Raw genomic sequence first — 26015 nt, forward strand, 5'->3', positions numbered from 1 at the left:
TTTTCAAATGATCACTTCTACAACATTCCTAGGAAATCTCAATGTCCCAGCCCTGTTGATTAGTTATTTTTAGAGTAGCCACAGGCTCCTCAGGTGGTCCTGCTTATAATAATAAAATTAAAAGTGGCATGTTATTTTTGGTGCCTAATTATAATTTGTGTAAATGGGTGAATGAGTGCCATTAACTGTTCACTGTGTAGAAAGGCGCATTATGAAGTGCAATCCATTATTACTTTACTGCCACCTCCAATATGGCGGGCACACTGACGTATGGTGCAACGGGCCAACTCCCTCAATCCGGTATACTAAGTCGTTGTTACATCCAAAAGTGTCCCCCCATGATGTGGCGGTGCTTCTGGCAACCCGCCGAAGGAACGCAGACGCCGCCGATCAGATCGACTGGAAAGCGGTGCTGACTGTGACATTACAAACCGAGCCGAGTGCAAACGAGGAATCGCTATACGCTAATCTGTAAACGCTAAATAATCAATTCGCATTAGCTGAAGCAGTTTCTTATCACCAGCTAACATTAGCCCCAAAGACTGGTATGACATAGTCAAGCTAGCAAGTACTGTTTGGCCATTATTATTGTCAGGCTAACTCGTGAAGCTTGAGTATCTCCTATGAACTCGGGACTCTCGTAGACCGTGCAAACATGTCCACCACTTCGTTGGATAAAGAACTCCAGGAGCGACTGAGGGAGGCGTCTGCCATCGGGGACATTGACGAAGTGCGGACATTGGTAGAGAGTGGAGTAAACGTCAATTCCCAAAACGAAATCAATGGATGGTAAGTTCGAGAACTAAAGCATAACGTTAGGTGAAGTCTCCCTGAGGTGAAAAGCAACAAAATGTGTTTGCCGTCACTGAATGTAAAGAATTGACGCTTAATTTAACAACGTCAAGAAGTTGCTTGGTGAGTTGCATGTGATTGGTTTGACCTGTGCTATCCTATTAGGCAAATCATGTCTTAATCCTTTGGAGCTGCCTGTCGGAAATCCTTTTAGTGGGTAATTTGGGATGTCAAACAAACAAACAAAAAAACAGAAAAAAGAAAAACAACTCACTGAGAAAAAATATACTTCACAGGTACAAAAGTTTCCCCAATCATGAACATCACTTATGTAGTCATTAGTAATAATTATACAATACTATAGTAAAGTAAAATCAATCTATGTTACGATTAGCTGTTGTTTTTGCGTTGTCTTTAATCTCACCAGGACTTGCCTGCATTGGGCATGCAAGCGGAACCATAAGCAGATCGTGTCCTACTTACTTAATAGTGGTGCGGACAAAGACATCCTCACAGCTAAGGATGAGCTGGCCTCACAGCTCACATCCAAACCAGAGATCAAGCGACTTTTAGGAGGTAAACATTAGTCACATACATTATTTTTCTGCTTCATAACTTTTTTTTATAGTCTTTATGTAAGATGGATGAAGGTATTACCATTGGACATGAACAAAACATTGCTTACGTTTGCAATAACCTTGTGCGGTATTTATTTTTTTTAGAAATAGAATCAATTTGACTGTCTCTTATTTCATGGACTAACTTAATGCAGACATGATATAGTAATGCTAGCTACATTGCATTTTTTACTTCCACAGTTGAAGTGGAGGACGTGCCAGAAGTCAAGGAGCCTGAGTTGCCAATCATCCCCAACTATTTGTCCAACCCTCCCTTTTTATACTCAAAGATGGATAACAAGATGGAGCTCCTCCTTTCTCAGCACCATGCACAAAATGGATCTGTGGAACACCCGGAGTTCACAGACAGCAATTCAGCCCCACGTTCTCCAACCCAGCACTTACAGATGCCACAGAGCCTGGCCTCTGATGACCCCATTCCACCTACCAACCCCATCACTCATAACCAAGTTCAAGTCAGGGAATTTGTTCCATTGGCTGAGCAAAATGGCGTGGCAACTGGCTTAGCTCCATCTCATAACCACACAGTTGTAAACTGCACAGTGCCCATGAATCTGTCAGTCGAGCCGCACCTTGTTAACCACGCAGTCCCACACAATGGAACCATGTGCTCGCCTCCTTTGGCCTCACCCAGCCCAGGTATGGCTTGCAGCAATGGGAGTCAGGTCCAGGCTCCATCCAACCCCACAGTGAGCAGGCAGCAGTCTGTCCCGCAGCAGATAGGCTACAGTCAGCCAGGCGGACCTTTGCCAGCATTCCAGCCGTTTTTCTTCACAAGCACCTTCCCTGTCAATGTACAAGGTGAGAGCAAACTCTTTTCCAACCTTTACAAAAATGTGTCATGTAAGTACTGCCTGGCCCCCTTTTGATGAAGCAGTTTGTTTCAGGTCCATATATTATCTTTCCTATCTCAGGAGCTGTGAGGCAGACCAAAATAATTAATCTACAGTGTACCTTTGGCACCATTCCATTAGGATACCAACAACCATGGTACAGTAGAGCTGTGATTCCCAACCACTGTGGCACAGCATATTAATGTCGCGTAAGAGATCATTAGGTGTGCTGTGAGAAATTATCCAATTTCACTTAATTGGTCCAAAAATGATTATTTATTTACGACTAATAATGTGTCTTTGTTCAACGTCTATGCTAGTGACTTATAGTGACAAGCAGAACAATAAATTTTTTTTCCACTAGGTAGCAGAAGGTACAATTAACCTGTATATCCACCTGTTGCAGTTCATACAACACAATAATAGCTTTGTACAGGCCCAAATTTGACACTGAATAAATACATTTGTGAGTAAATTGAGACGATCATTATTTCAGTACATATACTTTTGTGACATTTTTTGGGGTGGTCTGCGGTAATATTTTTCTAATGTAAAATATGTGCCTTGGCTGGGAGTTAGGGTCTACCTGAAAACGCTGTCGTCGTTGATTGGTCAATAATGGTCACCTCAGTGCGACAAACACTAAACAATATAGAACTAATTCAATATACTTATTTTGGGGGATTTATTTTCTGATAAACGACTAGCTTCAAGCTGCTTTAAGATGTACAGGGCATATAAAAAGTCTACACACCGCTGTTCATATGGGACATATAACCCGTGGCAATCAATTGGGGGGAAAAAATTAACCTTTTAGAGTGCGGAAGTAAAAAACAAGCAATAGTAACATCATTCCAAAAGGTATGTTTGGCACAAACACAACATTGCTCATCACCAAAAGACAGGGAAGCGTCGTGGTTGCTGCATCATGCTTTGGGGCTGTTTTTCTCCAGCTGGAACCTTGGCCTTAGTCAAGGTGGATTGAATTATGAACAGTAATAAATACCAGTCAATGTTAGCAGAAAGTCAGACTTTTGCTAGAAAGATGAAGATAAAGCGAAACATCCATCTTTCAGCATGACATTGACCCAAAACACAAAACTAAATCAACAAGAATGGCTTCTTAAGAAGATGGAATGGCCCGACTAGACTGCTGACCTGAATCCAATCGAATATCAATATTTATGAAACCAGATTACTGTATGTTTTTTTAATTTTTCCCGTTAAAAGACTTAAGGTAGTTTTTCATTAATGGTGGAAACCGTTTTGAAATGACTTATCTTGTTCTGATTTTTTTTTTTTTTTCATCACAAAATTTGAACAGGGGTTGGTAGACCTTTTCTATCCACTGTACGTACAGTGGACGCTGCGGTCCGGCCCCTATCCACTGCGAATAGCAAAAATCCACAGACAATTGATACCCATTCTAATTGCATTGAAACCATTTATTTATTTGTTGTTTGTTTGTAACCCAAAACAATATTGAATAAGCAGCGATAAACTGCCAGTAAGCATTTTCGGAGTTAGTCCCCCCCCCCCCCCCCCCCCCCCCCAAAAAAAAACGTATAAAAATTGGAGGGAAAAAGGGTGAAAAATATATATTTTTAAAAATCTGTCAGTATGTGAAACCGTAGGTGCTGTGGTACAAGTATGCGGGGATTCGCTGTATATGTAACACTGCTACATTTTTCGGACTGAAATCACGTGTAAATAGACTTTCCTAATCCCATGAGGGAAATAAAACAGAGCACAACAAAACACAGTTGCAAAAAGATGAGTTCAAGATCAACTGTTATATTGGCGCAGCAATATACACGTGGACAACAATGTGTGGTATATGGGCGCTTGTGTAATATGTAGAGCACATTTTTGATTGATGTGATGAAAAGCTGGATGGATTGACTTGATTGGTTCACAGAACACACTGTAAAAGAGCTGTTGTATGACTATGTGGATAATCATACGAGTTGTTATTTGGTTATGGCAGTAGGTTGTAGTAGTCTGTCACTTGAATTAGAATAGCGTTACTGTCCCAAAATACTGTCCCAAATCTTACTGCGATGAACCCACCTTTGGCTTCAATCCCACTGTAGAATTAGTACTGAAGGTCCGTATCCAGAACCCTAACGCCCGTGAGAACGACTTCATCGAGGTGGAGCTGGACCGCCAGGAGCTCACGTATCGTGCGCTGTTGAGGGTCTGCTGCCGCGAATTGGATATCAGTACTGAGCACGTGGAGAAGATCCGCAAGCTGCCAAACACCATGTTAAGAAAGGTGAGATGCACTTTAATTAACCCTGTTTGTTTTTTATTTTATTTATTTTTTGTCCCCTTACATAATGTTTGAGGCAAAATATTACCTGTTTTCACATTTGACAGCAATAAAAATACCCTCAATGCATTCTTTCACCCTGAAATGTGATGACTTTTCCAAAAGTGACTCGAAATATACATACAAATATTTAAAAATGTCATTCTTTTGTGTCTTTTGGTGCTACACAATTTGTGTACAATGAAGCTGTGACAAGCAAAGTTTGATCTACTGCTACTAAAATAGATTTTACATTTACCTTTATATCAAGGTAAATGTTGGGAATCTTGAAACTGTTAATGCCATAAATATGTGTATTTTTGTTATGGGGGCTGGTAACAGTGTTCGAGAGAGTTTGAAACAGTCCTGAGAACTGTCTGTGTTTTCACCACATTTGCACAGGTTCCCGAAGAAACATAAAACCATTGATCTTTGGAGGTTCATGGGTGAATATCGAAAGAGTAAAACAGCTTAAGAATGATTATACATTCTAAACTCATTGAACAGAAGTAGATTTTACACCAATTTTATCGGCCTTATCGGTATCGGCCGATAATTAGCATTTTAAGCTGATCGGCTTTAATGTCATAATTCGCCGATCCGATCAATGACGTCATTGATCGACGCCGCAAAAGACATTTACTCCGCATCGCCATCGTGCACAGTATATTTGAATCCAAAAGCTAGTTTATTTTTAGCATTGTCGCGTGTCTTTTGCCATAGACCTGTAAATAAAGTTATTTTAAAAAAAAAATTTTTTTTACAAAATGTTGGCGGTGTGGAACAGACAACACATCTCAGACCGACAACACGTAATGCCCGATCAGACTACAAGACAAATTTGCTCTTTCCCGCTTGCACTATGTCAGACTACTGCAATAAAACCTTGTATTCCGATACCACCGCATCACGTTTTTTACGATCAACTCAACTCAAATGCGACCGGATACACTCGTTACCGTGGCGACGACAACAAAAGTGGATCACGCTGACTGTATTATAAGGACAAAATGGGGAAAAACATGTGTTGGTGGTCACCGGTGCTCAGTAGAGGAGAGGACGTTCGTTTAAGGCTTGCTTGAGGTATGTTCCCGTACTTTTAATACGTTACGGCTCGCAAGCAGGCAACAAAACGTTATGTAGCCTAGCAAGCTAGTGGTACCACGAACAGTTGGACGTAAACATGCCGCCGTTCTGTCGAATCATGCTCTAAAGTTTCGGTGTGGGTGAAGTAATTTAATTAAAAATCAAGTAATTTAATTACAGTAAGTTAGCACCCATTATTTCTGTCATGTTGTAATGTTGGTTTGACCTGACTGATTAGAATACACGATCTGACTAGAGCAGTGATTTCCAACCTTTATGGAGCCAAGGAACATATTTTACATTTGAAAAATCTAACGGCACACCAACAAACAAAAATGTCACAAAAAGTGGACACATTAATTACTGTATTTACTTCCTGCCATCTATCCATCCATCCATCCATCCATTTTCTGAGCCGCTTCTCCTCACTAGGGTCGCATCGGGCAGGAGGCAGGTACACCCTGAACTGGTTGCCAGCAAATCGCAGGGCACATACAAACAAACAACCATTCGCACTCACAGTCACACCTATGGGCAATTTAGAGTCTCCAATTAATGCATGTTTTTGGGATGTGGGAGGAAACAGGAGTGCCCAGAGAAAACCCACGCAGGCATGGGGAGAACATGCAAACTCCACACAGGCGGGGCCGGGGATTGAACCCGGCTCACTATGCCTCACTGGCATAAATAGAGGAACAAAGATACATTATTTATTGTAAATAGATTATTTTTTTTTTAGCAATTAGGTACACAAGTATTTACAGTAAATGAATAGGTCATTTAAATAGACATATTCCTGTATCATGTGATCGGATCGATGATCGGTTATCGTTTTGTTTTAACTCGCTGAGAGGTGATCGGCCCGAAAAATCCTGATCTTGTAAAGCCTAAACAGAAGTCATACAGAGGACACAGTTGTGAGATCTGCACCTGCAATGCAAAATAAGTGAGCTGTGATGTAGCAAATACACTTTAATCTAAAACGTTGACATTAATCAGCCATTTATTAATATCAGTAGACTATTTATATATTTTAAAAAGATCTGTAGTTCATATATTGATAAACACAATTATGTGTGCATGGAAAGTGAACAGCACAGTATGTAAGAGTTATTAGAATCTAGATGCTGTTGCTGCATTTAGGGATTGCAGGAACAAGTAGAAATGTGCTGCTTCATGTGTGTTGTGACCAGTGACAATGACTGGTCCAATATGGGACGGATATCCCTCTTTTGTCCAGGACAAAGATGTTGCCCGGCTGCAGGACTTTCAGGAGCTGGAGGTCGTGCTGGAGAAATCCGAGGGCTTGTCCTTGTTCTCTGGAACGGGGAGCCTCACTGACAGACCCTGCTACAACATGAAGGCCTCCCGCCTCACCTACTAGACTGCCCGTTTTCCCTGCTTCTCACGGGCTTCTGTAGCCACACTCCAGCGGCCGCTAACCAGTTTCCTGCCAGATCCCTTGTCGAGCTTTGTTCAGCTTGTTCATAGCGGGATTGCGTCTTTCAAGTTCTCAAGCTCTTTGTCCTCCCCTGGGCCTTTTTGCTGCTTAAGTGTTCCCAACTAGTTCTGAGAGATTACTGATGCATGGTGTCTTGGATTATGAGAGAAAATATTTGGGCCTCTCTCTCTCCGTCGTCACCCAGTGCACCTTGTGCCAAGACTCCAAGGGAATGACAAGGGGTTGTTTCGGGGACATTAGCTTGTCTTCCTGGGGTTTCTGCAATAGCCTTATATGGACATGTGTGGGACAAAGTGTCACACACAGTTGCATAACTGTCGCAGATCAGAGCCACAGAGCAAGTACAATATACTTGAAGTGATAGAACATGTTCCAGCTTGCTTACACACCTTTATACATGCTGTTGCTTCACCCTTGTGTCTTTGCTGCAAGAGGGGAGCTCCCATTAGTTGCTTTAATTGTTGGGCTGTTTGGACTGATCATTTTAACTGCTGTCTGCACACGTTCCAAGACGATGGAGATGAATTACACTGGAAAAGAAAAATGTAGTTTTTATAGTTTTTCCGGTGTACCAATTAAAATTCTTAGTTATTTAAAATTCTCAAATACCTCACCATCTCTGAAGTATTCATATTTTAGTTTTAACTATTATCACAAGGCCAGACCACACATTTTGCTTTCCATTAACAAGACTCGGAGCTACTGTTAAGTTGCGTGTGAGGGTCCCATCAACGTTCACAGGTTGCAACTTGCGTTGAACAATACGACGGACCGTTCTCGTCACAAAGCTAGTTTGACCTGCTGATAAGCAAACCACAGAGCATCACAAAGGAATGCAGCTGAACAAGTTTGTTTCCTACAAAGTGGAGAGGAATGAAAAATGCACCTGCTCATCCGAGTCATTTTTCCGATAGTTAATTTAGTAACAAGCCACAAGGGGAGGGAGGTGCGGGGTTGCCTCCATTTTGGCTAACCTTCTCAATGCCAGTCTTCTTTTCTTTTTTTTCTTTTTTGTTTTTTGATCTTAACTTTATTAGATAACAAAAGTCTTTGACCTAGCCTAAAACTGCACTGACAAGATGAGTCATAACACTTAATTGTTGTATGTTAAGATGTTAATGGGCCTTAAGTCATGGAAATGTGAATGCTGCTTTCACCATTGTGTTCTGTTCACGCTGGGGCTCATTTCTTGACAGTGGGGCCGTAGATTAAGTCTCATTGTACATCCTACAATCAAAATATTTCTAACCCAGTGCTGTTTACTTTACAAATGTATACCCGAAGCTCTTACTTTATGATGGATATTTTTTTATTAATAAGCATAGTTTAGGTTTTTTTTCGTTTTTTTTTTTTTTTTTTAAACCGGGTAGACCTGTTGTGTTTGTGTCAAAGCGTTTATGTCGGAAGCTGAAGTGGACATTGGAAGTTGCAATGTGAAGTAAAAACAATGTTAACGGCTTTATTGAGACCTAAATGAGCAGGAGGAAGGACCAGGCTAGACAGGGTGAGAGTGTCATGTTTAAAATGGGGTTTATGGCTCATGTTGGATTCTGTGAAAAGGAGAGGACTAACAATATTTGCAAGTTTGTTTATTGTTCTAGAGTTCAAGCAGAATACAGTTTGACTTAACCTATGCATCCAGAGTCTGATATTTTTATAAAAGATGCGTCCTGTGTACTTGCAGACATAATCGTAGGCACTATTGAAGCTGTGTATTTCGTTCTGGAGACCTGTCTGTGTTCTTTGATAAAGCATGGTGAATGCCTTCATGTCTTCTCTGTCTCCTTTATTCCAATGCAGTATCGTTTTATTAATATTGAGTCTGTGTAGCGGGTATGATAAAGTTTCCTAATATAGTTGAAATGCAACATTACAAACACTAGGGGGAGGTAGAGTCATGAGTTATTTTTTAATCTGGTACCGCCATAGTCATTTGTTAAATTCGTTTTTGCGAGAAGACGCGCCTATTAGTCTTACAATAGTCCGCATAAAGCGTAACATATTTAAGGGACTAAACCGAAATCGATAGATTTAAAAAAAAAAATGAATCAATGTCCTGGTAAATGGTAATTTATCTTTTAAAAAAAATGAATCAATGTCCTGGTTTTCTGGACCACCAACATTTGGTTAAATTAAACATTTCAACCACCCATCAATTGAGACTAAATTTGATCAATGTATTCACATTGAACTAACCCACCATTCCATTACATCTGATAAGGAAATTAGACCATGTGCTGTGGTAGCAATAATTGTTAATATAGACTAGCATGTAGTATAGTTTTTGGATGGAATTGCTATATTATTTTAAAAAATAAATCTTACGCACTATACCAATAAGGGCTATGAAAATTGCGATAAATTGTAAAGACTGTGCTAAGATATTTCTTCAATAAAAAACAAACAATAATGGAAGTATACATTTCGACAAATAAAAAATCAGTAAAGCTGTATAACTATTATTACTAATTATAATAAAAAATACATCATCTTCAGTATGAGTCATCTCTTTGAAAAGCAACTTTTTATCATAACTTCACCCTCCAGCTGTATATTCCTGAATCAGGTTTGCACAACAAGCCACTGTAGTACATTTTGTTATGCCGCAACTCATCAAGACCTTTTGTTATGTTCCCTTTCTGATATAAAGTACATAAACAACAGCTAAGTCATGGTCGTACACATACACCTTGTGTGTCTGTGACGCCTCTTGAATGAACGAATACAACAGTCCCATGTGGAGAGCAGATGTTCAGGCAAAGCAAACCAAGGAGCACAAATATTGCATAATCTTAGCACGAAATGTGCATGGGACAAATGCTTCCTATAGTATACGCTCATCATTTGAAGAGTTGCATTAACTTTATGCACTTAGTAATACAATAATGGTCAAAGTAACAATTTCTATCCATCCATATTCTGTCCTGCTTATCTTATTGTCGTCTGCAGTGGCGTAGAACTGTTCTGAGTGGATTGTCTCTAAAGTGGTACCTTCTGAGTTTAATTGTTCTATGACCAAGCTTATCAATTATTTTACGCATTCAATTTTTCTCCTTTGAAATAAATTGATGCTGTTTAATCCAGTTTCAGCCTCCCAAAAATATTGTTTTGGGTTTTAACAGCAATGTATTATTTTTTTAAAAATATTTTTTTACTTCGCCTTTTTTTTCTATTTGAGTTGTAGAGTTTATAGGTTAACTAATAGTGAGAGAGAAAAAGGTTTCCAAATGATTTATCTTGGTCTTATTTTTGTATATCACAAAAACCTTCCATTTGAACCGAACGGTGTGTGTCCTTTTTATAGCCACTGCACAGCTTTCCTTCAAGTCCTTTGTTAATAGTTGTATTATTGACTGTGCTGATTGTATTAACTGAAATAAATACATAATTAAACATATCTACTACTGTTTTTTTGAATTGTATGTATAATAATGGTGATGGGTGCCCTTATTTTGTCTTGAGGACCTGCCCCCAAAAATGTCTGTGCACGTGCCTGGGTCTCATCATAATTCGCTAGTAGTAGGAGTACATTTCATTGGGCAGAAATGCTCCTGCACATACATGTCCGTTTGTCTGCCGTGCAGTATGTTTGGTCTAGACCTGTATTGAGGAATCAGCTTAGGGCCCCACTGTGGCTGGACGTGGCCCTCTCCTTTGTTCTCGAGTGGGGCACTCATAAAGAGCTTACTATGAACAGCCCGTCATTGTTTTAAAGCAGCTCTACCAGTCTCCCATGCTTCCACTGTTGGCAGTGGAAACACCTCAGTTTACGTAGTAGGCCCTTAAGAGTATTTAAAAAATGGAGACGGAAGACGACATCACTCACAGGTACTTTACTTGGCTTTCTTGCTGAGCTTAGACTATGACCTTTATCATTTGTGCACCTCTCTGGTAGGTCGTAAGCCACATATAGTAAATCCGTACACAACCTTCTTCGAGATATCTCCACTGCCTCTTTGTTACAAGATCTGACCATAATCTCAGACGGTTGTGCAACTTCTAATTATTTCGTGCGTTTCAAGTGACCCGTGGCGACTTAATGATATTTCATAGAAAAATAATAAAAGGACACACAGTATCTCACAAAAGTGAGCACATCACTCACATTTTTGTAAACATTTTATTTTCATGGAACTTAACACTGATGAAATTAAACTTTGCTATGTTGTAAAGTAGTCAGCTTGTATAACATTGTAAATTTACTCTTGAGGGCATTGGCAATATCATTACCCGTTGGCCATCTTTATGTAGAACCACAATTATTTTCTTTTATGTTTCAGATCCTCAGAGTTCTTTGCCATGATTTGCCATATTGAACTTCCAGTGACCAGTATGACAAAGTGTGAGAGCAATACTGTAACGCCAAATTTACATTTCACACCTGCTCCCCATTCACACCTGAAACCTTGTAACACTAACGAGTCACATGACACCATGGAGGGGAAATGGCTAATTGGGCCCAATTTGGACATTTACACTTAGGGGTGTACTCACTTTTGTTGCCAGCTGTTTCAACATGAATGGCTTTGTTGAGTTCTTTTGTAAATTAACACTGTTATACAAGCTGTACACTGACTACTACTAATAAAAATGTTACAAAAATGTGTGGTAGTTACTTACTTTTGTGAGATATTGTACTGTACATGTATTTATAAATGTAAGTACAGTATAGGAAGAATTCGGTGGAAGGTAAAGGCTCATCTTTGTCCTTTTGTGCTTCACTTCTGATCCTTTCCTCCTTCTTCATCTTCTTTCCCTTTTTAATCACCTGGTATAGTGAAAATACCTGTACATTAGAATATCAGAAATGGGAATTGTGAATTTAGCTGATCTGGTCAGTCTATGAAATATTTTTTTTAATCCTCTGTGTGTAATACTCATCTTTGGAGAATTTTTTTTTTTTACATTTGTTTACATGTACAGTTGCAATATTTTAGATAAAAAGAGTGAAGGATCCCCTTTATGTCAGTGAGACATTAGTAATGGGGCAGGGGATGCAAGGCTTTTAGTGATAAATGTTGCTAACCGTCTATGCGGAGACTTGATGACTTGAGTTGCAATATTGGCGGCTGGCAAGGGTTCACATAAGTAGAAGGTCAAAGTCAAGGTCTGTTTGCAGACAAAATATGTGACGAGGGCAGAGTTTAGGGTGCTCTCAGTGCGCCTTGATTCAATATGTGTTGTGCCCTGTGTAGCCCCAGTGTCGGCTATGCTGGGAATGCGGGGTCTTGAAGCTGAAGGTTAGGGTTGCAGGGGTGAGTGTGTAAAGGAGTAAGTGGGTGAGAAGTGCCCCCACTTGAAAGCATCCTCACATAATATGCACGTGTTTGTCGGTGTGTTTTTATATGCGTGTGGTTTTGTGTACATACCAGATATTTAATTCTAAGGAAATACTGTAGTTGGCATTGTGAGGTGTAATGTTTGTCTAGGTATCTGAACATGTGAGTATATAGAGTTCAATGCATGCATGTGTGTGTGTGTCTGAAAAGCTTATAGACTGTAACCAGACCAAGACTACAGGGTTCAGCCTGGAGCACATTGGGCCTCTTGGGCTCAGCAGGGACCCAGCTGGGGGAAGCACAGACTCCATTCACACACACACACACACACACACACACACACACACACACACACACACACACACACACGCACACACACACACACACACACACGCACACAAGGTTAACTTTTAATGTTCCACTTAAGGCAGACCGGCTTTTGAGGTCAGCAAGCATGATTTAGTTGAACGGTGTTCCTAAAACAACCAAAAGACTGTCACCATTTAGAAAAACAGCAAAGTTCTTAGAAGGGAACAAGCCAGCTGTTGACGGAAGGATATTAAACTGTTTATTTTTTGTTTTGTCTGATGCTTACTACCGGTACTTTCAAATTTCTTGGACTAATCCCTTGTCAAAGAATGCCCTTAGTGTGTAATCTGAATTAAGTGTAATAAAAGCATTTGTTATTTTTTAAAAATGATTCTTTAGTTTTTTAATACCAACAAAAGCATGTAAATTATATACATGCCAAGTATAAAGATACATACATGCTTTGCATTTAAAATTAGTCTTGAAAGACAACCCGACCCAGATAAATTTCTTTTGACTGATGATTGACATGCTGTATTGTGTCCATGGCTTTTGTGTATTGCACAAAAACTAGAACCCAAAAGGTACATTTATGTTCCTCAGCAGTAAAAGTCAAATGTCCAAAGTAAGACAGTACTACTTTTTAGGGATCCGTCCAAATAATAAAAATGATAAAGGCAAAACAGTGGACTTCCGAAAGTACAATCATGTGCTTTTGTTTTTGTTTTTTTGTTTTTTCCCCCCTCTGCAGAGAGTGTATCAACAGCCATCATTTATAGGGGGAATGGGATTTATGCATAGGACCTGAATGGAAATTTTATTTAGCTTCCTCTGAAAATGTAGATGTCATTTTCACATTATAATACCATTCAATGAAGAAGATATTCGAACGATTATTAGAGCCTAATAAAAGTGCCTTTGGTGCCATCTTCTGGAATGAGAAGAGAGTGAATGAGTGAGTCTAGACGTCACAGTACAGTACGGTAATGCCAGGCTAAACCTTGACAGCTGCAATTAAAACATGCAGTAAATGAGTTTAATCCGTCAACTCAAAACATTTGACTTCCCCCCCCCTCCCTTTTTTTTTTAAAGCAAAATAGTCAAATTTGAAAAAAGTAAGAGCATTCAACCAGGTCTGATCTGATTTGATCAGGGTCCCATTTGTATAGTAGTTATATGCTGCGATGTAGTATCCAATTAGTTATTTTTGCCTTACAATAAAGTAATATATATAGATATATATAGATATATATATAGATTTATTTATTTTTTGCCACATACTGTATGAACATTTCAAGTCTACGTGCTTGTTGTTTGCATGTTAAGGGTTAAGGCGTCCAAGTGTGCGCGCAGGTGTGTCTCGCCACTGTGAGCGTGGAGCAGCCGGCAAACGTGCTGAATTAAGTTGATCCTAACTGTAAGTCAGTCGGCTCTTGGTGCACCAGTGGACGAGAGGCACAGTAATTGATGCAGTTAGATCTTGGAGTGGTTTGCACGCAGCAGCGCTAATCTCTCTGCATGCGATATTAAACGTATATAGTGAGGGAGGGTGCACCCTGACCGAGTCCATAGGCTCCGCTTTGTAGTATTGGACAGTTACTAGTTTTCATATACTCCCCAGGACCTTATTATTTAACTTTTCCTCCCGTGGGATTTATTCGTCGTCTCTTCTCAAGAGTTTAATCTGCCGCGCTGTTACGCACGCCATGTGGTGGATGCTGTTTCCGCGATGGATTTGGTTTCCTCTGGGACATTTTTACACTTTTCTGCTCTCTACGGACAGTGTGGGGGCGATGCCGATGTCCGTGGCCAAAGTAGTGTACTCTCACGCCGGTCTGTGCCCCAATGAGCTGAACCCCAACCTGTGGGTGGATGCCATGAGCACCTGCAGCCGTGAGTGTGAATCTGACCAGGTGGGTTCTATTCCACTGTCTGTCTGTCTGTCTGTCTGTCTGTCTATCTATCTATCTATCTATCTATCTATCTATCTATCTATCTATCTATCTATCTATCTATCTATCTATCTATCTATCTATCTATCTATCTATCTATCTATCTATCTATCTATCTATCTATCTATCTATCTATCTATCTATCTATCTATCTATCTGTCTGTCACATTTCATTCAAGTCCACCTGAACAATGCAATAATGCTCAGTTTTTATTACTGACACGGTCAAATAGGTAATGAAACGGCTCAGTTAATTGGGGCGTTACATAACATACAGTTTCGGATGTTATTTTATCTTATTTTTAAACGGGTGGAAATGGAAACAGTTCTCACTGCAGTGCGTGTAAACGTACAATAACCAAGAGTTAATTGTGAAGGGAGCTCATTGAATTGCATAGGAAATCGAACGTTGTAATCTGTGAGGCAGACAGGCTAACCACTCGGGCTATCGTACTGCCCTGGACAATACAGTCTCACAAAAACAAAATGTCACAGATTCATTAATTCCTGTTAATACTTACCTGTAGATTATATTAAGGACATCTCTGAAACAGGGCCAGCCCGAGCTAATGTGGTACCCAAGGCAAGATTTTATATGGCGCCCCCCCCACCCTTTCATCCATGAAAATGCTATGCTATGACTTCCTTTTTCTCACTATATTTCTGAAGTAACATTAAACAGACCTGTCACAAATACGAATTTGCATCCAGTAGTGCTGCAATTAGTAATCGAGTATATTGAGAATAATGATGTGGGTCACTTCGACCTAATACATGATCATTAAGATCTTCAGTATTATGTTGTCACTTACCATATTTTCCTGTAGTAAAGCAGTAAATTGTACATATAGCTACAAGGTAATGGTTTCTCAGTGCTTTGGTCAAAGGAGCAAGTCTTATCAAGTCCAAGTGAAGTCATAAATCGAGTTGCTAGTCTTTTAACATATCAGCACGTTGAGTCTAAAGTCATCAAATTCATGACTCGGGTCTGACTCGAGTCCAAGTCATGTGACTCGAGTCCACACCTCTGGTTTACATCGCGTTTGCTTACAGCTGTGGCCGAGCTACTCTGCCATGAAGCCCCGACTGGTGGAGGGCTGCAGTGATGGTTGACTTTCTAGAACTTTCTCCCATCTTCCGACTGCATCTCTGGAGCTCAGCCACAGTGATCTTTGGGTTCTTCTTTACCTCTCTCACCAAGGCTCTTCTTGCCCGATTGCTCAGTTTGGGCGGACGGCCAGCTTGTGGAACGGTTCCGTTTGTCCCAAACGTCTTCCATTTAAGGATTATGGAAGCCACTGTGCTCTTAGGAACCTTAAGTGCAGCAGACATTTTTTGTAACCATGGCCAGATCTGTGCCTTGGCACAATTCTGTCTCTGAGCTCTTCAGGCAGTTCCTTTGACCTCAGTATTCTTATTTGCTCTGACATGCACTGTGAGCTGTAAGGTATTATATAGACAGGTTTGTGGCTTTCCTAATCAAGTCCAATCAATATAATCAAACACAGCTGGACTCCAACGAAGGTGTAGAACCATCTCAAGGATGATCAGAAGAAATGCACAGCACCCGAGTTAAATATATGAGTGTCACAGCAAAGGGTCTGAATACTTATGGCTCTGTGATATTTCAGTTTTTCGTTTTTAATAAATCTGCAAAAATGTCAACAATTCTGTTTTTTTCTGTCAATATGGGGTGCTGTTGTGTACATTAAGGAGGAAAAAATGAACTTAAATGATTTTAGCAAATGGCTGCAATATAACAAAGAGTGAAAAATTTAAGGGGGTCTGAATACATACCCACTGTATGTGGCGGTGTTGTTACTCTTTAAGCAACTGATGTCTGAACATAAAACATTGCAGCACCACATGTCGATGGATAATATGACAATACTCACAGGCTTTATTCTTTATCCTCTGCGAAGAATGACTCATTATCCTGCTGCACTGAAAAGACGAGAGAGGAGCTGAGCCTCCTGTACATTATCCGTATGAATGTGTGATACTGCCCCCGGGTAGCCAAGGCACGCACAGCAGAATGAGCAACACAAGACGAAAAGAAGTGTGACAAAAATCTTTATTATTCATTCTATTTAATTATGTTATTGCTGTATGTGTTTTGTGAGTTATATTGTAGCATGCTATTTTTATTATTAAAAAACACATTACAACACTTTTTTTGAGGGGCAGGATAGAATGGATTAATAGCATTTCCATTCATTTAAATGCTGAAAGATGATTTGAGATACAGGTGATTGGAGCTACGAGCGCGTTCACCGGAACTAGTTAAACTTGTATCTCAAAGCACCACTGTAATCCTATCTATATAAAGGTGTACTTTTTACAGCCCTTGTATTAATTTTGATTAGATTGTTCAGGTGTACCTAATGTATTAGTTATTGGCCAGGGAGTGTGTTTCAGCTAACTGAATATGGACAATTAACTCACACGATAATATGGTTTGCAGAAATATTGTTTCTCATCCTCCTTCTAGGACTGTGAGACATTTGAGAAGTGCTGCCTCAATGTATGTGGAAACAAGAGTTGTGTGGCGGCGCGCTACATAGACATCAAGGGCAACAAGGGGCCCATCGGAATGCCCAAAGGTGCCACCTGTGACAAGTTCATGTGCTCCCAGCAAGGCTCCGAGTGTGACATCTGGGACGGGCAGCCTGTGTGTAAGTGCCGGGACCGCTGCGAGCGAGAGCCCCACTTCACGTGTGCGTCTGACGGCATGACTTACTATAACAAGTGTTACATGGACGCAGAGGCGTGCTCCAAGGGTGTGTCTATCTCTGAGGTCACCTGCAGGTAACATGTTAAGTATTTTCAATCTTTTCCAATTGCTTTGGTTAGGTAATGTTGTGTGAGAGATGTAAAAAAAAATAAAAATGGCAACGGCGAAGGGCTGCTTATAACCTGTTGTATATTTATTTCACCCATTGAATTTACCATAAATAAAACAAAACCATAGCCACCATATGGTGGTGTCACTATCAGCTAGTAGGAACATCAGTCTTTTATATAACAGATTGGAATTCAGCTTTAGTTTACGGTGTACAGCATATACTCACCCGACTCCTCATAGGTTACACATAAACAAACCAACATGATCCATAAGAAAAGTTTTACAAAATGATAATGCTTAGGTTTGATTGCCTGTAATATGATTACCTCAGTCACATAGCAGGATTGCTGTGTGGATCTGGACAGACATTTCTGAGTGAATAATGTGCAAGGTGTGTCAGAAAGGTTTCATGACTGGCATAGCAAAAGATGTATTTAAAGGTCCCATTCCATCAATATCCATATTTTTCTGTTTTATGCATAATATAGAGTTAAAATGAGTCTGTGACCTGATTAAAGTTTGACATCTACAATATGCTGTTTGTCCATTTAATGGAAAAGGCAGATTTCTGTGTATTTGAGCTGTAGAAAGTAACCAATTATTCAAGTACCGGCCCACTTCGTGGTTGGTACACGGCCACTCATCTCAGGAAAAATGGCTTGTGCAAAGCTTTGCGTCACCTGCCAACCTAAGTTGAGGTATAAATTGCTTTGATTTATTTTGGGAGAAATTCCCAAGTGTTCCGGAACCAGAATTGTGCTGTGTTCGAGCCCATTTCGTGGAGGATGACTTCGTAAATATTAGCTTTCACACACGCTGGGATCTTAAGAGAGCGACCCAGCCAGGCGGCCGCTGCCAAGCCATACAAAAACAGTATTTAAAGCAGACATATTGTGTTTTACACCAATACTCTATTATATTAATAATTTATATTGTAACTGTGGATGAAATAGCGAAGGTTACATTTTGTCACCAAAATGTGTATATGCATATCTTGTATATATTCCCATATCTTTGTATTTTTGCACTCTTGCTCTCTCTCTTTCTCTCTCTCTCACTCTCTCTCTCTCTCTCTCTCTCTCTCTCTCTCATTACGGTTTGATAAAAGGGATAAAGCTCAATATACTGTATTTGTACAGCCTACACAAGATCGCCATTCAAGGACACCGTGATAAACCATAAGACGGTCGCCGAGATGTCGCCAAGGACCGATCGGAGCAATGCTTTTTTCCCCCATACATAAAGACATCAGCGATCCAATGAAAGCAAAGCTTATTTACATATTGAATATTAATGAGAAATCCGTCCGTCTCAACTGCCAGGCGTAAAAGACCAATTACTGTAGAATAGCTTGAAAAAGGGCATCTTGGGCATTTATCTTGCAAACCTGATAAAAGGACATCAAAGATAAAAAAAAATAAAAAAATTATGGCATTGGATCTTTAAAATCCAAACTTAAATTTTTTTCCCGTGGAGTCTTAGCATTCTCTGGTCGTCACAGCCATCTTGATGTCGCAGGATCTCCTTGTAGAAGTGCTGGTTGATCATCTGGCCCACAGTGAAGAGGAAAACTCGTAGTTTGGGTTTGAAATACATGACACCAATCATGGAACCTTTCTGACACAATGCAAATGAATATTGACAACAAAATTCAGACGTATCGGTAGTAGGTATGTAAAATTTGGACCTGATCCAAATTAAGGGTGCGTATACACAGGTCTCAAAGTGCTGGATTTTGAAAATGCCGTTGTTGTCGTTACTGTATAAACACTGAAAAACAGGATGTACACGTGTATGTCACATTCAAAATATCAAGGCCGGGCTGTATTATTTTCATGTGTTTTAACAAAATTGTCATCTGTAAAAGAAACTTGAAAAAGAGCAAAAACCTTTTTTTTTTTCTTTAAAAAATCATTCTCATGCAAACGTACCTTAAGATCGTTTGGTCTTGGCAGACATTTGCCCTCTACTAGCTGTGACAAAACAATACTGTGGTTGTCATATACTGTATACTGTGGTGATTCTAATACTTGGCCCCTCTCCCTGTAGCTAGTACGTAGCGAAACCAAAATATGAAAAGCTGTGAAATAATATCTTAGCAAAGGCAAGCTCTGGTATCTCATCAGGCTATGCAAGTGTACCTCATAAAGTGATATTATTATAGTGTAGTTATGAGCACAGATTAGTTTTAAACTAATTAACTCTCTTCCCATTCAACTCTCCTACAGGTACCACCTGACATGGCCAAACACCAGTCCAATGCCAGCCGAAACAACTCTCCATCCGACCACGGCTCTTCAGACCACCCTCCCAGCTGACATCCAGAACCCCACCATACACAGTAGCCCCACTCAGCAGGCTGTGTTTGTGGGTGAGACAGCCAGCTTCCTGTGTGAGGTAACTGGCAAGCCACGACCGGAAATCACCTGGGAGAAACAACTGAAGGGCAAAGACAACATTGTCATGCGACCGAATCACGTCCGGGGGAACGTCGTGGTCACCAACATTGGCCAACTTGTCATTTACAACACGCAGCTTCAAGATGTTGGAATCTATACGTGCACGGCCAAAAATGTGGGAGGAAGTGCATCTTCTCACTTCCCTTTGGCAGTAATCAAGAGAGAGGCTAAGGGGAAGGAAGCCGAAGGAAATAATACTAATCTGCCCTTCCCACCTGCAGAGTGCTTGAAAAGTCCAGACACCGACAACTGTGGAGAAGAAACCATAAGCTGGTACTACGAATCAAGCAGGAACAACTGCTTCACCTTCACTTACAGTCAGTGCAATAAGAACCGGAACCATTTCGACAGCTATGATACCTGTATGCTGTCATGCGGGGGAGAGGTGGCAGCTCCTTGTAGCCTGCCCAGCCTTCAGGGGCCATGCAAAGCCTACGAACATCGCTGGGCCTACAGCAACACCCTCAAGAAGTGCCAGTCTTTTGTCTACGGAGGCTGCGGCGGCAACGAGAACAACTTTGAGTCCAAAGAAGCCTGCGAAGGGATGTGCCCCTTTCCCAAGAACCATAATTGCAAAGCGTGTAAGCCTCGAGGCAAGATGGTGGCCAGCTTCTGCAGGAGCGACTTTGTCATCCTGGCACGGGTCACTGAGCTGACGGAGGAGCAGGAGTCAGGTCACGCTCTGATGACGGTGGAAGAGATCCTGAAAGATGAGAAGATGGGTCTTAAGTTCTTTGGCAAAGAACCATTGGAGGTGACTCTTCTGAATATGGACTGGAACTGCCCCTGCCCTAACATCACCGTAGCCGAGAGTCAGCTCATCATCATGGGGGAGGTTCACAACGGGATGGCCGTCCTGCAGCCGGACAGCTTTGTAGGCTCCTCCAGCGCCCGTAAGGTCCGGAAGCTTCGTGAGATTTCCCACAAGAGAAGCTGCGGTTTGTTTGAGTTGCCTGGCACCCAGTAGGGACTCACTGATGCCGGAGAAGCCGCACCAGTCCGAACTGTCGCTTAAAATCGAAGACTGAAAAAGAGATCAAATCCCAGATATTTTATGAAATTGTTATATACATCATCTTAATATGTGTTGTTCTTTATTTGTGGCCTAAAATGGACGTTACGCCTCCGTTTTGTCTAACAGAATCAATAAGCTTTTTGGTTCCTTTCATCTGGAATCATTTGCAATCCAGGATATGTTTGTGAACTACTCTATATTTATTTTTCTCTTATTTCGTATAGAGCAGTGGATACAGTAAATACAGAATATATCGCTCAAGTACACAGAGAACATCTATATATTTTCATGCTCTCTGTGATGTATTAGCATCCATTAATATGGAATGACGCTGAATGAATAAAGATCATTGAGAAGATGTTATGGATGGTTGTGATTTTTACTGATGTTCCTTGTAAAGTTGACCGTGAAGGCAGTTCACGTTCCATCTGAGATTTATGTCTTTTATTGCAGGCACGCACACACAAACTGGGCCTTGTCTGGCCTTCAAATCTGAAGCGGGTCACATTCCAGCCCAGCTGTGGAGGCCTGTGGAGCTGTGTGTGGTGTTGTGTTGTGTCTGGGTTTGGGGCCCTCACATTGCACACACCCCACTGGCCATCCTTTGGCCTTGTGCGGCCCCTTTCATGTGCAAGAGGCCAGGGTGAAGGGGAAGAGGAGGAGGCGGTGGAAAAGAGGGATGTTGGTTGATTCACTCTCTTGGGCCACATCTGTGTTCAAGGGACACAATAAGAAAGGAATGGATCATGGCAACTCAAGAAGGATATCACATCTGTATTTAGATTTAGATAGTGTCCTGTTCAATATTAGGCCAAAATGTTGTCGAGGAACAGATTAGCACATTATAATGCAACAACAATACAAACGGGAAACAACATAATCCCCCTCACTCATATCTTTAGCTACCGAATGTTTACCCCCTTCCCCCCATGCCTTTATGTCCCCCACGCTCACCCCTCTTCCTCACCCATCTACCCACTTAGTCCGTCAAAGACCCAGCCTTTTGTGATGACCTCTGACCCGCCTAATGAAAAAGAGGCCACCAAGAAAAGCACCACTTTCATTAGAGCTGCTGACAAGTGACTAGCTAAGCTCCACACAAACCCCTTGATGCTCAGCTCCTCACATCAACAGCACCAAGTTCACATCGAGACCACCAGCTAGGCCACCCGCCCGCCAGACAGACCATAATAATGAGCCTGACAAGTGCAGACACAATGCCCTCAGTGACACCGTATGGAGGAGGAACTTGGACTTTGAAGGTACTTCATAATACACAATCAACCCCCCTAGCCATATATTACACACACTAGTATGAACCAAATGACTGCTCCTTACTTGTCAACTAAAAATGAGATAAACATATGCATGCATGCAGCTACTCTATTCTTTAGAGTTGTGTTTTTTTTTTATTAAAAAAAAACCTTACCAATAATACAAACGCGCTTGAACTGCAATTTGTAAGGTTGTCCACTAGAAGGCAGGATTTTCTCCAGTTGGGTTGAGAGCACCAGAATAAAACAGACAAAAAAGTTACAACTACAGTATAAGCATATCACTCAATACCTTCAATGCACAGCTTCACTTTTCTTATTTTTTCTAATTTTCTTTTCATACATAGCTATAGCACATTGTTAATCAGACTGTATTTAAATGTATTTTTACACAACATTACGACAACTTGCACAATATATGAGATGTATCACATATTACTGCATTTTACTGAGATAATAATGTCAGAGAGTATTAATTTACCAATATTATTATTGTGGTTGTAGTTTGCAGTAAAGTAACTATTACAGTATTTTGGTTTCTTCAGTTAATTACATCGGTGAGTTCATATATAGTGGAACACGGGGTTACGAACTTAATTCGTTCCGTGACCCCGGGGGTTTGTAACCCGGAATATTCATAAACTGAGGTAATGTTTCCCATTTAAATGAATAGAAACACAATTAAGCCATTCCAGCCGCATTTATCTTATTTTGATCGTTGTGGGGTTAAAAATTAATACCGTGCAATATTGAAACAGGTAAAAACAATTTGTGAAGATGCACTAACAGTGGGTGTGCTTTCAAATTACTGTGCAGTGCCTTAGCCTTTTTGGGTGCGGCGATGTTTACGTTCACTGTGGTTACTGCATGCCCTAAATGGCCACCACCTCCCACAATGCAGCACAGCCTTTGCAATGAATTGTGGGAGGTGGCTGCCATTTTTGCTAAAAAACAGATACTGTATCTGATACCAGAAATAGTAAAATAGTTAATTTTAGGGATAGCATAATAATTCATTTTAATTTTATTCACAATTACTTATTTGTCAGTAAATGAAATAAAACAGTTAAATGTACAGTATTATGTAGAATTGTTTACCGATAAAATAGCAATCCATTTTCATCTTTCAACGGATAATTGTCTATAGCTAATTATAATTTACCCATTATTTATACCCATTATTTATTTATTTAGCATAATTTATTTCTCAAATTTAGATTTTACTTTGTAAAGTGATTTTATTTCTACTTCATCAACAATGTATTTAATAAAATAAGTACTTTTTTAAAATGTAGATTTAAAATTGTTTATTTGTATGTGATTTATAATTGATTACAATCTAATAAATTAGCCAATAGTTTATTCAAATAAATGAATACAAGTAACACAACTATATAAGACATTAAATATATATGTAAATATGTATTTCAACAATGAAATACTAATGATAATCAACATCAGATCATTGGTCCCTCCCTACTCACTCCTGAGGACAAGCTTGGACCCGCCACGTTCCGGTCACCACCTTTTCCAGCTCCTTCCCTCAGGTTGGTAGCGCTTTCACTCCTTAATGACTCTCTGCACTTGTGTTTTTATGTTCTTAATGTATATTTTTGTAATAGTGGCTTGTTTGCTGTGAGACTAGAGGGGCTCCTACTATCAGAGACAAATTCTTTGTGTATTTTAACATACTTGGCCAGTAAAGATGATTCTAAATTCTGATAGTTAAATTTCATTTTTTGATTTTATTTATAATACATTTTATTATAACAAATAAAGCAATTATTTGATAAAATCCTCTGCAACCCACCAAAACATCAACACGAGACTAACCTCAGTTCCCAAAGATATATATTTTTTAACCAGAATTAATGTTTTAACATGAAGATACTGTTTAAAAATATAATCAATTATCTCTTTCTGAACTTTAATGTAAACATTTTTATCCATCAACAAAAATTGACAAATTGAACAATGAGCTATGAACAAGCTTTTAGGACTCTTCTGGATTATTTGTGATGGAGAAAGGGACTAATATTGAAAAAAAAACAGTTAACGGTGAACATAAATTGTCTTTTAATTGGAGACAGCTACAAAAACTACCAGTGTTGTACAATCCAACACAAAGTGATCCTTTCTGATTACTAGAACAAAAGAATAAAGATCAAGTCTGTTTTTGAACAAGTTTGCAAATAAATGAAATACAAAATAGGTGGGCTGCAAAATGCCACAGGTAAAAAGGCCAACAAGTGCCCACATTACTGGCAAACAAGGGTACAGTACAATATTCCTCAAAGAAGAGTAAATACTCATACGAATCACAGTTGTCATCATATGCAACACAGACAATTTGACTATTGTTATATAGTCTAGAGTTCAATATAAGGGACTAAAACATCATTGTAGGGACTGACTGCTCACATTAAATCACAGCAAACCCACCCTCAAGCCAAAGGAGTCCTTTTTTAACCCTGAGGAGGATAACGGGAGCAGTCTGTGGCATAGCTGGGATCCAATCTGAGATCAGGCTTGCTCGCTTGGCACCGCCACCAGTGAGTTTAGTTGGGGACGAGTTCCACCATTCAGTGAGGAGCAGCTGGAGAGTCTCAGCAAGTATCCAGCACACACAGATTAAGGTGCAACCACAACGGCAATGCAGTTTGACCGGCCAGAATACACCATGGGGCCATGACGCATGCAAAGCACAAGTGCTCTTTAAAATGTGAAAGTTTGAAAAAATATGTGCAAAGCAGTGAGAGAAAAAAAATCCAAGAAGAAAGTATAGGATTGGGTCATGTTTTCTGTCACTAAAATAGCGAGCAAGCAAGCTAACATACTGTAGGTTAGTGTTTCCCTAACTTCATGCAGCCAGGGCACATATTTTATATATATTTTCACCGCACACTACCAAAAAAAAATGTCATTAAAAAAATGGCGTCATGTACCTTCTGATATTTAGAGGATTTACATTTAATTGTTTGCATACAGGCACCACGGTATATATATATATATATAACTATTATTATTATTATTATGAACTATATATATATATATACAGATAGATAGATAGCTGTAAAATGGCTATTTGGATTGAAACTGCTTTTAGGGCTTTGTTTTGCAGGCCAGGCACTTATTTGTGCAATTTAAATGTTTCTAGAAAGAGAATATTAATTCATATGCTGTCCCTACTAGAGTTTCAAAAACAGCATCTGGTCTCAACCAGGCCTTTCCTCATTGAACCAACGCGTGCAGTCCCTCTAAATAGAATTCATTCTGCTCTCAGCCACAATGACCTCACAGGTCCTGTTGCCGTGGTAGCAGCAGGACAGATAGCCCTCCCTCTTTGTGAAATGCTATGAAGGTGTGCAGACACTGGAGGGAGTCCTAACTTAAATGTTGAGTGGAAGACTGAAAAAAAAATACTGCTTCGACTCTAAATTGAGTGAGTCTCCTCCAAGGTCAGTTTTCTCTGTAGAGATGAAAAAGGAACATATTGAACTATTCCAAATTGGTACTGTATCACTTTTATAGTGTCAGCTATATACTAAATAGTTGTGTGGACACTTCCCATGTTAGTCTGTTACAAAATAGACTTTTAATTGGAGCACAATGTTGGGTTTGGAGGAAGCAAGAAAACTATTGCAGTTTCTTTGTCGTCTCGTGAAACCAGTTCAGCACAATTCAAGCTCCTCTGCTGCACACGTTGACCTAATCTAAGAATTTTCAATGTCATTTCCTCGTTAACATAATCATTATCATC

The 26015-nt window shown here is 40.0% G+C and overlaps 2 protein-coding genes across 2 annotated transcripts; both read left to right on the forward strand.

The window, feature by feature from the left end:
• Window positions 1-317: 317 nt before the first annotated feature.
• Window positions 318-8891, forward strand: ankrd40 (ankyrin repeat domain 40). Its single transcript, XM_061749363.1, has 5 exons — window positions 318-789; window positions 1220-1368; window positions 1611-2231; window positions 4357-4538; window positions 6901-8891. Exons 1-5 carry the CDS (start codon window positions 656-658, stop codon window positions 7042-7044), a joined length of 1230 nt encoding a protein of 409 aa, XP_061605347.1. The 5' UTR covers window positions 318-655; the 3' UTR covers window positions 7045-8891.
• Window positions 8892-14086: 5195 nt separating this feature from the next.
• Window positions 14087-21337, forward strand: wfikkn2a (info WAP, follistatin/kazal, immunoglobulin, kunitz and netrin domain containing 2a). The gene is made up of 3 exons (XM_061750284.1): window positions 14087-14623; window positions 17154-17470; window positions 19736-21337. Exons 1-3 carry the CDS (start codon window positions 14417-14419, stop codon window positions 20931-20933), a joined length of 1722 nt encoding a protein of 573 aa, XP_061606268.1. The 5' UTR covers window positions 14087-14416; the 3' UTR covers window positions 20934-21337.
• The last annotated feature ends 4678 nt before the right edge of the window (window positions 21338-26015 follow it).

This window comes from Phyllopteryx taeniolatus, chromosome 16 (assembly GCF_024500385.1).
Source record: "Phyllopteryx taeniolatus isolate TA_2022b chromosome 16, UOR_Ptae_1.2, whole genome shotgun sequence".
NCBI lineage: Eukaryota > Metazoa > Chordata > Actinopteri > Syngnathiformes > Syngnathidae > Phyllopteryx > Phyllopteryx taeniolatus.